The sequence below is a fragment of the Grammomys surdaster genome, unplaced genomic scaffold (assembly GCF_004785775.1).
Source record: "Grammomys surdaster isolate TR1022 unplaced genomic scaffold, NIH_TR_1.0 125049, whole genome shotgun sequence".
NCBI classification, from domain to species: domain Eukaryota; kingdom Metazoa; phylum Chordata; class Mammalia; order Rodentia; family Muridae; genus Grammomys; species Grammomys surdaster.
In genome coordinates, this window is record NW_021619961.1 from 490419 (window position 1) to 505351 (window position 14933).

Genomic DNA, 14933 nt, shown 5'->3' on the forward strand with positions numbered 1-14933 from the left:
CGAGATGCACCATACTCCTTTTTTAATGGTAGGCTCAAATAAACCCTGCTTCTCTTAAGTCACGTATGTGGGACTTTTGTCATAGCAATAACAAGAATAACTACAACAAAAGGAATATTCGTGTTCAACTCCAGGGCCTGAGTATGTCAGAGAGTCTTACAGGATGAAGAGTCCACCTCAAACTTGACTCCCTTGGAAGTCAGGCAGTTTCTCTCCTTCCCCAGACACCTACACTCCAAACCGATGGCTAGGACACTGGACTCACAGCATTTGTGAATAAAACAATGGGAACCACGAGAAGTAAGCGACAGCCTGCTGGGTGTAAGCCAGGCAGCATTCCTGTAACCTCCAAAGATGGCTCCTTCGCAAAATCATTTCCTCTGACATTCTTCTGAAATATCCTGTCTTCCAGAAAGTCCTCTGATCCTCTGACCGAAGAACTGAGCCAGACAATTCAGCATGACTAAAAGATGACCCTTGTTGGCAATCTTTCTGCGAGTTGGGTAAGAGCATCTGAAATCTATCTGCTTAGCAAATTTTCAGTATCCAATACAAAATTACTAACTTTAGCCCTGTGCTGACTGCTAGAGCTTTAGACTTAGCCATCATGCTGACAGGCAAGTTTGTGTCCTTTGACATGTATCTCCCTGTCTCCATCCTTTCTCACCCAGGTACCCACTGTTCTACTCTTTATTATTTCTGTGTTTTCAGTGTGTGTGTGTGTGTGTGTGTGTGTGTGTGTGTGTGTGTGTGTGGTGCTAGAGCTTTGTGCATACTAGGCAAGCACGCCATCATTTCACTGCATATACAGTCCTATATTCAACACTTTTTGAATTCCACATAAGAAGTGTACCCACAATGTACCCCATATGTATTCAGTTTTAAAACAGTTGTTTTCCAGCTTCCTCTCTTGAAAACAAATGCAAGAGGATGTCAATTACTTTAAAAGGTGGCCAACTCAGCCAGAAAGTGGGACATTTTGCCTTCACCCTTCTTTTGCCTTCACCCTTCTTTTGTCTACTGCCTAGAAAATGAATGTGTGTATGCGTGCACGTGCGCGTGAGGGGAGGTGCCTCCAGTGGTGACGTGGCAACCTTGAGAGTCATGGATGGGAGCCACGTTAAGGATGGCCGAACAGAAAATAGGAGCATGAGCTGGGGACTTTGGGGCAACCTTATAACCCTGATCCACCTGCAAACGTTTTCTAACAAGGCAAATGAGGAAAGCCTCTGTCTTGGTGAAATCCATCACTCTAGTGGCTTCACTGGTAACTCAATCTGTGCTCTGCAGAAGGTAGGGGAAAGTTCTGTCTCCTCTTAGTCCCCCTTTTCCAGAGAGTTCTCTAAAAAGCTTTCTCACTAGAGGCTTGACAGTTCTTAAAAGGCAAGATTAACATTTTAATGTCTGTTATATGAAAGTAGACTCTTTCTATGATAGGACTGGATATCCCAGACCTACAAGTCTTACCCTAAGCTTGGCCAATAAAACACCCTGCCAGCCACCTTTGACATTCCAGAGAGACACAACAATGAAAAACTTAGAGTAGACAAAAAAAAATACTAGAAAAGCTAATGTCATTGTCACCCTTCTTTTACTAGCCAAATAAGACAACATCTCTTTCATTAGGAGCCTGTGTCAGCAGCTTGAGTGTTGGGGTAAAGATGAGCTAACATACATCCACGGTATGGGGTAAAGCAGCTTGGGTTTTACAGATAAGGAAAAGCAAATTGGTTTTTTGCTAAAGGACTTTTTTTTATTTATTAATTTTTGTATTGTTCACATGTACATATATTTTAGGGCTGACCATTTGAGATTGGATAACCATTTAGGGTGCTCATCTCTGGAGAAGGCTACTTCTTCACTAGATGTTGCAGGATATGTGATCACACTATGAACACTGAGATTGTGTTATTTACTGGAAAAACATGTTTTTAATTGTGATGTGGCTCAGCCTTAGCACACACCTTTAATCAAAGAGCTTTCTGCTTGAATATTGAGAACATGATTAAATAAGTCAACTGTAAGTCAAGAGGCAGAGTAAGCAGCCAGTTATCAGGACGTGAACACAGGGTTATTTTTAAAAAACAAAAAAAAACAAAAAAAAAAAACCAAAGAGTAAGAGGGAGTCAGGAAGATTAATAGAAAGACACACCGGAAGTAGAAGGGAGGAACATTCAATTTGAAGGAGTTTTTTTTTTTTTTTTTGAAAAGGAGTGAGAGAAAGGCATTCCAGGTAGGAAGTTATCTGAGAAGAAGGTCAGCTGGGTGCTTTCTCTGCCTCTCTGAGCTAGCAGGCAGGCTTTCACTCAGCATCTGCCTCCCAAGTCTTCATTGGTAAAAATCAAATGATTAAGATTTTGTTTTAAAACAAAACAACAGCAACAACAACAACAACAACAACAAACCAACAACTAGAGGGTATTACTAATTGCTAATACTGTCCTACCTGAGAAAGGTATTTTCTCCAAATGACAAAAACTGTTGAGTGTAGCTGGTCTTTGCTACTTTGTGGGTTCCTTTTCCCACCCTTTATCCCCCTGGTTTCACCTCCTATCACTAGACAGGAGAGAGAGAAGGATAAAGAAGAGAGAGAGGAGAGAGAGAGAGAGAGAGAGAGAGAGAGAGAGAGAGAGAGACCCCTGCATCTAATATTTTTCCTTTTGTTTCTTCTTTGAGCACAACTACTAACAAACCACCCACCACACTTATCAGGGTTCTAGCATTTATGTACCCCCAGAAAAGTTCCCAGAATTCCAAACATCACACAATCGCAGAAACTATCTGCAGCTGGCAAAACCATGCCTCTGCTGGAAGAAGAGGCAAACCATAGTCAGCTGCTGCAGACAGACCGATATCCCCTCACCTGGGATTAAAATGAAAGCACATTCTTATAATATTTCTTTTATTTTTAAAGAAATGAAAATTGCAGAATTCTCACTACAGCTGAGAACGAATTGTATCTTAGCAAACTTTATCCAAATTTGGTAATGTTTACAAAATTCTATGGAGATATAAAGGGTATCCCAAAAGACACAAGGCTATCATTCAGAAAAGCAAAAATCACCCAGTGGTAGTGGTGAACACTTTTAATCCTAGTACTTGGGAGGCAGAGGCAGGAGGATCCCTGAGTTCAAGGCCAGCCTGGTCTATATTGTACATTCCAGGACAGCCAGGGCTATACAGAGAAACCCTGTCTCAAAAAAACAAACAAACAAACCACAAAAACAAAATAAATAAAATATTATAGTTATAATGAAGAAAAACATAAATCGGGACATCGTCTCTTAGTTTGTAACAGAGAAAAGAAGTAAGAGTGAGTTTATTTACAGCTCCTAAATGAAGGGGCGGGCCCTTGGTGAGCTGTAGATCACAACAATGGATCAATACACATCATGACAAAAGCTGCCTTGTAAGCCGTGTCGACAAATCATGTAGCAGAATTGCTGACATGTGACACGTGACACGTGACACTAGAATAAATTTTCTGACTGGGTTGGCCTTGACCACCTCTTGCATCAAGCAGGGTATTACACCTATTCAGAAATGTGTCCCTAGACCAGTGTCTTTGACTGTGAACTGTGGGCTCACTGGGAATCGTCTATACCTGCCCCGAATCTTCATTTAGCAGTCGCTATATAACCTACACAGACATTGCCCATGTTGATATGGTGTGAATGTTGGATTTCATTTTTTTTAAAGTCACTCTATGAAAATAAGTCAAAAGCTTGGTAAAAACTACTCTGTGGTGGCAAGCTGTCTTCAAAAACAATGCTAAGTCGGAGGTAGATAAGACCTCTGCCCTCGTGTCCTTTGATGGTGTCTGAAGGGCTTCTTCACTTTAGAGAAATAAGAAGTACAATGGAGACGCAATGCTCAGGGCAGAATTTTCTCAAAGAGAAAGAAGAGCACTATGAATCACTGCACCTCAAGGATATCAAAGGAGAGGTCTTCTATCATGCAGCGCAGCGTTAAGAGGCACTCTGGTCTTTTAGCACTTTGAAATCTCCTACGATCACTCCATTTAATAGTCAGTTGTCAGGTAAAGATGGCTGACCAACTAGCCTGATCTACAAAGCACAACACAGGGTGATGTTCACCCTTCTGCCTGCTACTAGTTACCTTCCTCCCAGGTTGGTGAGACTCTGCCACTCCCAGTTCAATTTGTGTGAAGTGGAACCTCCCTCCTGACGCTTCTTCTCCTGCTGGGGTCCCCATGTGTTTCACTGGCATCTCCTCCACCCCAGTGTACGTCCTGAGACTCCACCAGAAGACTCTCAGGTCAGGTAAACACTCCCAGCAGAGTGTCAGAATACAAAATTACTAACCTCCCGTACACAACAATTTCAAAACCACTCTTCACAGAAACAGAAAAAAAAATCTTAAAATTCCTATGGAATCAAGAGGTATCTGGGACAACCAGAGCAATTCTGAGCAAAAAGATTCTGGGACCTGGGCTGTGGTGGCTCATGCCTTTGATCCCACCACTCAGGAGGCAGAGACAGGCAGACCTCTGTGAGTTCGAGGCCAGCCTGGTCTACAGAGTGAGTTCCAGGACAGCCAGGGCTATACAGAGAAACCCTGTCTTAGAAGAAAAAGAATGATGCTGGAGATGTCACCATAGTTGATTTCAAGGTATATATATATATATATATATATATATATATATATATATATATATATACACGTACACATACACATACACATACACATACACATACACATACACATACAGCTCAGTAACGGTACAAAAGCAGCTATGTAAATCAGTGGAGTAGAAGCACCAGACAGAAGCCCTCACAGCTACAGACATCCAATTTTGACAAAGATGCCAAAAATAAACACTGGAGAAAGGACAGGTTCTTCAACAAACAGATCCGTATCTCTCATTCCGCACAAGAGCAAAAACCTTCATTCAAGACCCAAAACTCTGGATCTGCCAGTCAGGAAAACACTTCAAGATGTAGGCATAGGCAAGGGCTGTCTGATCAGGCCTCCTAGGCGTTCAGGAAACAATGCTGACAATTGACAGACGGGACTCCAGGAGACACAAAAGCTTTGGCTCAGCAAAGCAAACAGTTGACTGAATGAAGAGACAGCGTATGGGATGAAAGAAAGCCTTTGCTGTTTGCAAATGTTATAGGAGGCTAATATCTGTAATATACAAAAAGCTAAGAAAGCTAACCAAGAGATCAAATAACTCAATAATAAACGAGCTAATGAAATAGGTCTCAAAAGATGGAACACAACCAGTCCATAAACACATGAAGAGAATATTCAACCTCACTGGCCTTCAGAGAAAATGCAGACTACATTTAGAGTCCATCTCACTCCAGTCAGAATGGCAGTCATGAAGAAAACAACAAACGCTGGTGAGGATGTGAAGCAAAGGAAGCCTTTATACACTGGGATTCTAAATTTGCCCAGCCTCTGTGGAAATCAGTATGGTGCCTCCTCCAAAAGCTAAACTTAGATCTCACATATGACCCAGGGACACCACGTCTGGGTTTTCACCAAAGGACTCCACTGCAAGTCAGCACATCACAGAGACACTTGCACTTCGAATTTACTGTAGCACAGAGCACAACAGCTAAGTTAGAGAGCCAACCTAGGTACCCGTCAGCAGAGGTATGGGCAAGGAAAGCGTGCTGCATATGCAGGCGTGCATGCCGGTCTGTGAAGACCAAGGTCAATGGCCAGTGTCCTCCTCTCTTGTTCTGCGCTTTGTTTTTTGAGACAGCTACTTTCACTGAACCTAAAATGGATTGATTGGCTAGGGAGGCTGACCAGCTAGCCTGAGGAATTTACTTGTTTCTCTGCTCCCCAACACACACACATGTACGTACACACACAAACACACAAACACACACACATTGGGGTTACACACTGGGGTTGGAGATGTGTGCTCCCACACCCAGCTTTTTGTATAAATTCTAGTGGCCAGAACTCAGGTCTTCATGCTTGCAAGGCAAGGACTTTACTGACTGAGCTATCTTCTGACCTCCTTCCAGTTAAGTTTGAATTATCCAGTTAATCATTTTCCAGTAAATAGCTCAAACAAACGCCATTCTAATGTTGCTGTGACCACATGATGTTAACTTGACACAAGCTAAAGTCATCTGAAAAATATGCATCCATAAGATCCAGCTGTAGGGCATTTTCTTAACTAGTTATTGATGTGGGAGGGCCTAGCCCATTGTGAATGGTGCTATCTTTGGGCTGGTAGCCCTGGGTTCTATAAGAAAGCAGGCTGAGCAAGCCATGGGAAGCAATGCAGTAAGCAGTACTCCTCCATGGTCTCTGCATCAGCTCCTACCTCCAGGTTCCTGCCCTGTTTAAGCTCCTGTCCTGACTTCCTTCAGTGATGGACTATTATATGGAAGTGTAAGCCAAATAAACCCTTTCCTCCCCAACTTGCTTTGGTCATGGTGTTTCATCACAGCAATAGTAACCCTGACTAAGGCAGTTGCTGAAGAAAAAGATCCAGTTTCTAATGTCATCCTTATAGCATGCTATCATCAAGGTTTTTGCTTTATGCCCTGTCTTCCCCTTAGCTAGAGAGAATCTCCAACCTCAGAGTAGGTTTGTGGCCTGTAACTTGTCAAAGTGCCAATGCCATTTCCCGATGAAAATCCCAGTCCCAGCAGTGGCAGGACATGAGACTTAGCATACTGTCTCAGTCACTGTTCTATTTCTGTGAAGAAGATACTATGACCCAGGCAACTCAGGGTTAGTCCATTATCACCATGGTGGGGGCACAGTGGGAGCATGGCAGCACTCACTGCCCTGGAGGAACAGCTACATCTTGATCCAGAGACAGAGAGAAATAGAAAGAGATCCTGGGCCTGGGAAGGGCTTAACAAGGCCAGACCTATTCCAACAAAGCCATGCCTATATGAGCCTATAGGGGCCATTCATATTCAAACAAACTACCGCATACACACCAGCCTAGCCTCTGAACGCCTGGAGTGTGCCTGAGCTATGGTAAAATCTGCTGCTAGTGTGGGCATACTTGATCTTGCTGAAAGTACACTTGATCACTGAGAGGTCGGGGGTAGGAGGTAGAGTGGGAAAAGGTGGTTCAGAAAATGTGTGGGTTCGAGAGAGGGGAGAGAAAGAAGAACCTGAGACACAACTCGGGCTGCAGCTTCTAGGAATTCCTAGGTTATTCCTTCGGTCAGTATTAGCTCCTGACCTACATCTGGGCTCCTTCTTTTTCCGTGACTCAGCACTGTTGGCAGGTTAGGCCTCACAACACTTGTCATGGGAGCTGTCTGTACACTGAGAGATGTTTGGTTGCAGCTAAACTAAAGCCAGAAGCACTCCCTCCCTCTCGGTTATAACCTAAACCATCGCCAGGTATTGCCAAAGGGCCTGAGAGGCAAAATCACCCCGACTATGACCCACAACACTCATCCCAGTCAGCATTTTCCTGTTTTATGTGCAATCCTATAGAGGGCTTAACAAAATGTGGGTTTCTGGATCCCCACCTCAGATTTTCTGGTCCAGGATGTAGGCTAGAAATCTACATTTTTAATAGATGTAGAGGCTCCTTGAAAGATTTCTGGAAATGACACAATGAAGAGTCAGTAAGATAAACAAATGTCTTCACAGTACAGAAGGTTTTTACTCTCTTGCTCTGAGGTATCAGCAAAGACTTGGAGAGAAGGTTCCACTAGGGCTAAGGGAGGGAACATGGTCAAATGTAGACACACACACACACACACACACACACACACACACATCCCTAGCCTCTAATATACCTGTGTATACCTAGATCTTTGAATGTCCATCAAAGCTCTGTTACATTCTTTTCTCATCTCAGCCTGTCCCTAATCGCCTGAGAAAGTTTATCAAGTTTAAGCAAAATGTATTTTAAAAGTTTATTGCTCCCAAACAGCTGATGTACAAAGTAACTTCTGAGAAACAACTCCTTTGTGAATATGGACAGCCTGTTCCAGAATACTGCCACATCTATAGGACAGAAAAAGCTGTTCCCATGGAGGAGGCAGGGTCCCTCCCTCGGTTCTGTCTCCAAGAACTCTTTGTCTCACTACATAAAAGAAAGACGACCCATGCTGTTCACTCCAAAAGCCATCTCAGCTTGTCTATCAGGTTTTCTTGTTTGGATATGAAAGATAAAGGGGTTGAAAATTTCTTCACAAAGCCATGCCACAGGCAGTTTTCTTCACAAACCTAGCCACCTTTGGGTCCCAACAGCCAATGGGGTTGAGTGGGGCTGGGTGGTAGGTGGGTAGAGCCACCTTGACCCATAAGTAAAGTGCAATATGCAGGTATTCTCCTGGTGATTGAACTGTGTTTTGAGGAACCACCGTTGGTTCCTCCTTGTAGCAGGAATCGAGTGGAAGTCGTGCACATGAGGGGGATTCATAATCACGAATGGTGGTGAAGGACCTCAGCACATTGTGTCAGTCTGCTCTGACAAGGGCACATGCCACCCTCGCCTCCAAATGCTGCTTAAACCAGAGTACAACTGGCAAAGCCAGTGTTCTTTGGAGCCTGCTAAGATTTGGATATGGTTTGAATATGTCCTCAAAGATTGAGGTGTTGAAGCCTGGTAGAAGTATGGCACTCCCGGGAGGTGATGGGGCCTTTGAAAACTGGATCCTGGTGGGAGAAGGGGACAGAGAATCGATCTGTGGGTGCATGCTCTTGGAAAGTGTTCATAGCAGCACAGTTAGTTTCCACAAAAGTGCTATCAAAGAGAAAGCCTGGACCATAAGTCACCCTGGCTTATCTCTCCAATAACCTCTCTCACACATGTTTTCTCCAGGATGCCATCTACCACCTTACGATAAAGTCGAGGGGCCCTCGCCTGAGACCAAGCAGATGGGGTGTCCAGTCCTGGACTTGAGCCTCCAAAGCTGTGAGTTAAGTCAACCTCTTTTTTTTTTTTTAATAAATTATTCCTCCACTGGACAATTGTTACAGCAACGGCAAACATGCTAATGCAGGCTCTCTGCCACTCTCCTTTACTATCTGACTACGATTTTAAGACAAATCTCCTATAACAAAAAGGTTTTCATTTTTATCTTTTGAAAGTACACCCACCCCGTCTTAACCAGGCAGGGCTACCCAGCATATTCAACAGGAGCCAGCTAGGAGACATGAGCTGAGGTTAGGAAACAAGAGTGTTACCCGGTCATATGGACTTCAGCACTGAGGAGATGTGTGGTTTGCTGAGTCAGGGCTTAGCCTAACTGAGCTCTGTAACGCTTTGCCCTACTGTCCAGTGGACTGAAAGAGCTGGAGAGGTCAAGGGATGTGTGAGCATCTAAAGAGAAACCACTTCACATACGCAATGTCCTGCACCACCTACCCTACTCCTGCCATCCCACCCCTATCCTTACACTCACCAGATCCACTCAAGCATAAGAAACTTTTCCTGCCTCAATGGTGGCAGCCAGTTAAGGGCCACACAGCAAGAGACAAGTATCACCCAGTGTGTCCCTGAGGTCATTCCTTCTACTGGCCACCAAGAAGCTACAAATAATGTCCTCCAGGAAGCAGTACTAACTGAGATCCTGATAATAGAGGTACATGCAAAGGGAGCCCTGGACTCAAGCTCCAAGACTGCATTCGGTTCCAACTTCTGGTTTTAAACAAGGGCAAATAAAGCCCCTCATTGGGGTGTGTGTGTGTGTGTGTAAGTGAAGTGACTCACCCAAGGTCATGTAATCAGTTAATATCAGAGCCATTGCTTAAAGGAGACCTGGAGCCACTAATCACAGATACTGGGAGATGGGAGCACCACCCTTTGTGTAACTGAGAGATGGGAGCACCACCCTTTGTGTAACTCCTAGTCCTAGGCTCTCCCATAAAGATGAAACTGTAAGTTCCTATGTAGTATGGTAGACTATATCCAGTTCAGACAAAGAAGATTCAGAGTGGTAGCTTATTGGCTCATGAACCAGATATATCCTTATAAAGGGAACATATTGGGGAAGGAGAAGGCCATACTCCTTGTGAATATCTTGCAGGAGGAAATTATATTTACAAAGGACAGGAAGAAACCCCCAACCCATGCACAGCTGCTGAACACAAGAAGGCCTGTGTGAGCAGACATATACTTAGGATGAGGGCCTCTGATTGGAACAGGTTTAAGCCAGCGATTCCTGTCCATGTAGGAGATAATTTGGCCATGGACACCAGGCAGAATGCTGTGTGATTGAGTAGTGGCACCAGAAAAAAACAAGAACTGTTGGCAGCCATCAGAAGCTGTAAGAGGCGAGGAAGGATTACTCTCACAGACCTTTGGTAGAGAGCTGGCCCTTCTAACGTTTTTTCACTTGGGGCCTTTTGACTCCTTTTTTTGTTTGTTTGTTTTTATGTGTATTTGTGTTTTGTCTGCATGTATATCTGTATAAGGGTATTGGATCCATGGAGTACCAGACAGTTGTAAGCTGCTATGTGGGTGTTAGAAATTAAATATGGCTTCTCTGGAAGAGCAGACACCCTCTTAACCTCTGAGCCATTTCTCCAGCCCCCTTCTTGATCCCTTAACTCTAGTAAAGTCCTGCTGCATAAACCACCCATTGTGTGGCACTTTCCATAGGAGCCCTGGGATGCCAGTCTGGGGCGATGCTTAGGAGAGGCTAAGTGAGTAGTCTATGATCGTGTAGAAGTGCAGCCTGGCCAGGTGTATGAGCCAATCCTGGAAGAGAGCTTTCCATCTACCTTCTCCATCAGGAAGCTTCTAGGCAGTGTCTTGGGGGGGGGGGGGTGTCTAATGAGAAGAGAAGGGATGTGAGTGAGGCAGACCTGGATGGGAACCTTGGATTGTTCTGGACACCTTGAAGGTCAACATGAGTATCTGTTATACCTTGTGAAGGCCTCAGACATGAGACCTTTGTCTTATGGCCAGGACAAAAGTCACTGTTTCACACTATGCATGAACTTCACCCACTCCAGTACTTTACCCAGACCAGTTGTCCCATTCCTAGTATGGGATCTCACAAACAATAGGTCGTTAGGCCACCTCCCCTGAGAAACTTCCAAGAGAATCAAAATCTGAGCTTAAACAAATGCTCCAAAATAAAAAAAAAAAAGCATTTAGGAACAATAGAAAAGTTTTGATAGCATTACTAATTCTACATCGTGAGACCACAAGAAGAATCACTTTTTTAAAAACTTGTTTAACCCAAAGCCAACTCTAACTTAGGGTAGATGGAAAACAGAGTCTCTGTTGCAATGAATGAAGACATCATCACAATGTTGATTCTCACCCCAAGGATCCAGCCCTTTCCACCAAGTCACTGCCTCTCCGTTGACTCTGCTGTCACATCTCTATGACATCACTAACATTTGAAACGGACACTGACTTCCACAGGGACAAGATCATTTCTGATGTTTAGGTTTAGTCTATTCCACTGACAAACATCCAGCTTCTACGACAGATCCTACAATGTGATTGGTTCACGGTATGTGTAGGTCAGACAAATGACTGACTGGGAGTAGACAGCAGTGCTCACATATGCGGAAAAGACAATGGAATGTGGGGGCTCCTCCACCTACAACTGTTGTACCTAAGTTCTCACTGGCCAGTGCCCACTTGTCATTAGGACACTGCTTGACCCCCGACCTGATCTATCACTCTCCTCGAGTTCTCCATGTGCTTGCTGCTATAGACAAGAGCACAGCACAACCATGCTGTGTCTTTCTCAGCACAATATTTTTCAATGAAAAATTAAGAGGCTGGTTCTTTGTTTTTAAAAATTGGTTCACATCCCAATAGAATTCTCAAGGACAGAATGCCAGCCAGGGTGGAACCCTGTGGGGAAGAGAGCTAAGAATGGTTCATAGGAGACTTGAGTCCAGATCTTGCTCTGCTTTTTGAGTTGAAAAATTACGCCCCTGGGATGTCTCTGAGACATTTTAACTTGATAACATGACAAATGAAACCGTTTTGTCTTTCAAGTTAGGATCTATAAGTATTGAGATATTTTAGGTTTTGTGAGAAAGGCAGCTAAAACCAGAGATGTACATCACAATATTATAACAAAATTGTGAGTTCATGTGGGTTATGAGGTCAGCATTTCTCCTGGGGTAAGATATTACCACTGTGAGAGGACAGCTGGTGTCCTCATTAAAAACCCAGAAACACTGGTAAGGGAACCTCCCAGGGGAAATGGACATCACCCAGTAACACTTAAAATTATACAAGGTGGGTGAGTGTGAGGAGCCAGCAAGGGTACAGGACAGAAGGAAAGGCGGGGCCGAAGGTAGGAACCTGAAGGTGATAGGCACGTGCCAAGAGCCCAGGTTTGGGAGTCACTCCAAACCATAACAGGTTGGCACCCTACAGCCTGACAAGTGTACTGGGATTCTGGACTTCCCACCAACACATACAAGCCTGGCCACAGTGCGCTACTTGCTGTGGAGATCAGGAGCTGGGCTCAACATGCTTATCGTCCTTAGGGATGGTATGCATCGATTTACCGAGTCTGCTCCAAGCCTGTTCTCTCTGCAATCCTTCCAGCATCCCTCAAGTCGCCCGTGAGCCTGATGCTGTCAGTGTAAAATGCAGTCACCCGCTCTTCTGCCTTCAGCTCTGACTTTTTAGGCTCAATCAGTGCTGGGCTGATGAGACCTGTACACCAGCACCTCTAGATAGCATTGTTGTTATCTGAGAAGTCAAGTGCAAACTTAAGAGTTCCCTTCCCAATTTATTCCACTGACTCTGGCATCCTGGGTCTCATCCAGGATGATAACTTTGGAAGTTACTCTTCATTCTCTAGTCTTCATCCTAACTCAGCTATGCCCTCGGTGAAAAACAGGAAACATTCTCACTGGCCTCAGGGATTTCTTCCTGCTTCAGCACAAGTTAAATAAAGCCTCAGGTGAATCTTTAAAACCTACATTCACGATATGCCTGGGAACCTCGGAGGATCTTCCTCACCAGTGTTTACAGACACTTCATTTGGCCCTTGAAGAGCTTTGACGACCTCCCTTTCTTCCTTGTTCTAACTTGTTCAGTTCCTGAGGACTGTGTGGTAGCCATCACCTCAGCCTCCCCACACCCTCTCCAGGACAAACCCCAAGCTCCCCGAAGACCCCACAATGACATTGATCCTACTTTTGCACCTGTCTGTAATCAACCTTTCTACCATGGAGATTTGCCATTGTCACAACACACCTTCTCATGAATCTCAGAACCCAGCTACATCCCCTCCCCCACACACACCCCTGACCCCCATCCCAGGTATCCCTGAGTATTCTCACATCATGTGTCAATTGCTGAACCAATGCTCTTGTGTGATCTATCACACATGTGTAAGTTGAGATCTGGGTTCCAAAAGACGCTGAGAAGCCGCGTCTCTAGTTACTCAGCTCTTGGTAGGGCAAAGACAGACCCAGCAACATCGAGGGCCCTGACTTTAGACCCAGCACCTGGATCAGGCCCTTCTCCCACTGTGTGAGTGAGTGCGAAGGCCAGCTCCAGCTACAATACTCAGGACTTTGCTAAACTTTCGGAAGGGCTTGTTAAATGTCAAATTAAAAAAATAATAATAATTAAGCCAAGTCAAATCCCTCTTATACCACATGTCCCGGTTGCCAGAGGTTGCCATTTTGTCTGTCTCAATGAGAGAGAAGCTATGTCTGCATTAACAGCTGCCTACGGGTTAGCAACAGCCCACACCCTTGGAGCAAAGAGGATCTGACTCTGGTATGTGCCAGATCCCTGTAGGAAATCTCTAAGGCCAACTCTTTTTTCGGTTGGTCCAACGGTATGTCTTCTTGTAATCTAGAGCCCAGCGAGGTTAAAGGAAAGCCCCCGCAGAGAGCCCAGCTGCCCTTCCCGTGAGTGCTCAGGGAGCAGGCCTTAAGAGACTTACCCTCACACAGTAGTTCAGACCGTTCCCCAACAGGTGCTGGAGAGGGGGCCCGTCCTGCTTGCTCCTGGGGGTTGGTTCTCCGGGGCCAGGCAGTGGGCAAGAATCAGGACGCAAGGAGGTGGGCCTGCGTCCCACCTGGTCCTGTTGTGGTGCAGGTGCAGGCCCAGACCTATTTAGACTGGTTTCTGGGGACGCTGGGCTGCTTGGAGTCTGATCCTGGTTCTCTTGGAGCTTCAACCGAGGCACCTGTTTCGTACCCAAGCAGAAGGTTTTCAGACTCAGAAAAGTGATGGGGTTGGCCAGCTTCATGCTTGCCATACGGGGAATCAAGGTGCATAGCGCGGTGGGGCTCTCCTGGCTGGGTACAGTGGCATCTTCAGTCGGCAGGTGAGGGGCCAGGGCTGGGTAGGGAGGCGGTGATGCGCCCTTGTTTCCAACCGAGCCTCCGGGGCTCCCTTCGTCCAAAGATGTGATGGACTCGTTCCGAAAGCGGCTGTACTTGGTCCTGTGAAGCATCCCCAGGTGCCCAAAGAGTCCTACATACAGCGTGAGTCCTGCCTGGCTGTCCTGGCTGCGTTCTCGCATAGCCTTAGCAGTGCTGAGACGGGGCACCGCAGCCTAAAGTGCCTCGCAGTCCGATAGACCCACACCACAGTCACCTCTCACTTCTGCTCTGGCGGTCACCCGCCCGGGTCCCAGGCTGCTCAAGGATGACAGTCCAGGAAGACGCCTCCCCAGCTCTGATTGCAGGCCCTGGCAGAGGTCCCCGGAGCGCGGGGGGGGTGGTGGTGCGGGGGTGTCCTCGCCCCGGAGTCCCGTCCCCCAGGCTGGGGCAGCGGGTGCCACCACGCCTCTAGCCTTAGCAGAAATATTTACCCCCTTTCCCTCTGCGCACAAGAACTTTCAAACCTGCTCCCCTCCAGCTCCCACGGGGCGGGGCAGGGACTAGCCCATTAACCCTTTATTTGTTCCCATGATTGTTCATTTCAAAGGGAAAAATAAAAAAGCACATAAGAGTCAAAGGCCCTTCTGTATGGGCTGGAGTTATGACGGCTGCCCTTTCTCGGAGGATCTTGGTTC

General features: G+C 45.7%; 1 protein-coding gene across 1 annotated transcript in view; it reads right to left on the reverse strand.

The window, feature by feature from the left end:
* The window catches only part of Shc4 (SHC adaptor protein 4), a 92988-nt gene extending 78550 nt beyond the window's left edge, over positions 1 to 14438 (reverse strand). The window contains exon 1 of the mRNA XM_028785005.1: positions 13854 to 14438. Within this exon, the coding sequence (XP_028640838.1) occupies positions 13854 to 14438 (585 nt within the window). The remainder of the gene's footprint in view (positions 1 to 13853) is intronic.
* Between the last annotated feature and the right edge of the window lie 495 nt (positions 14439 to 14933).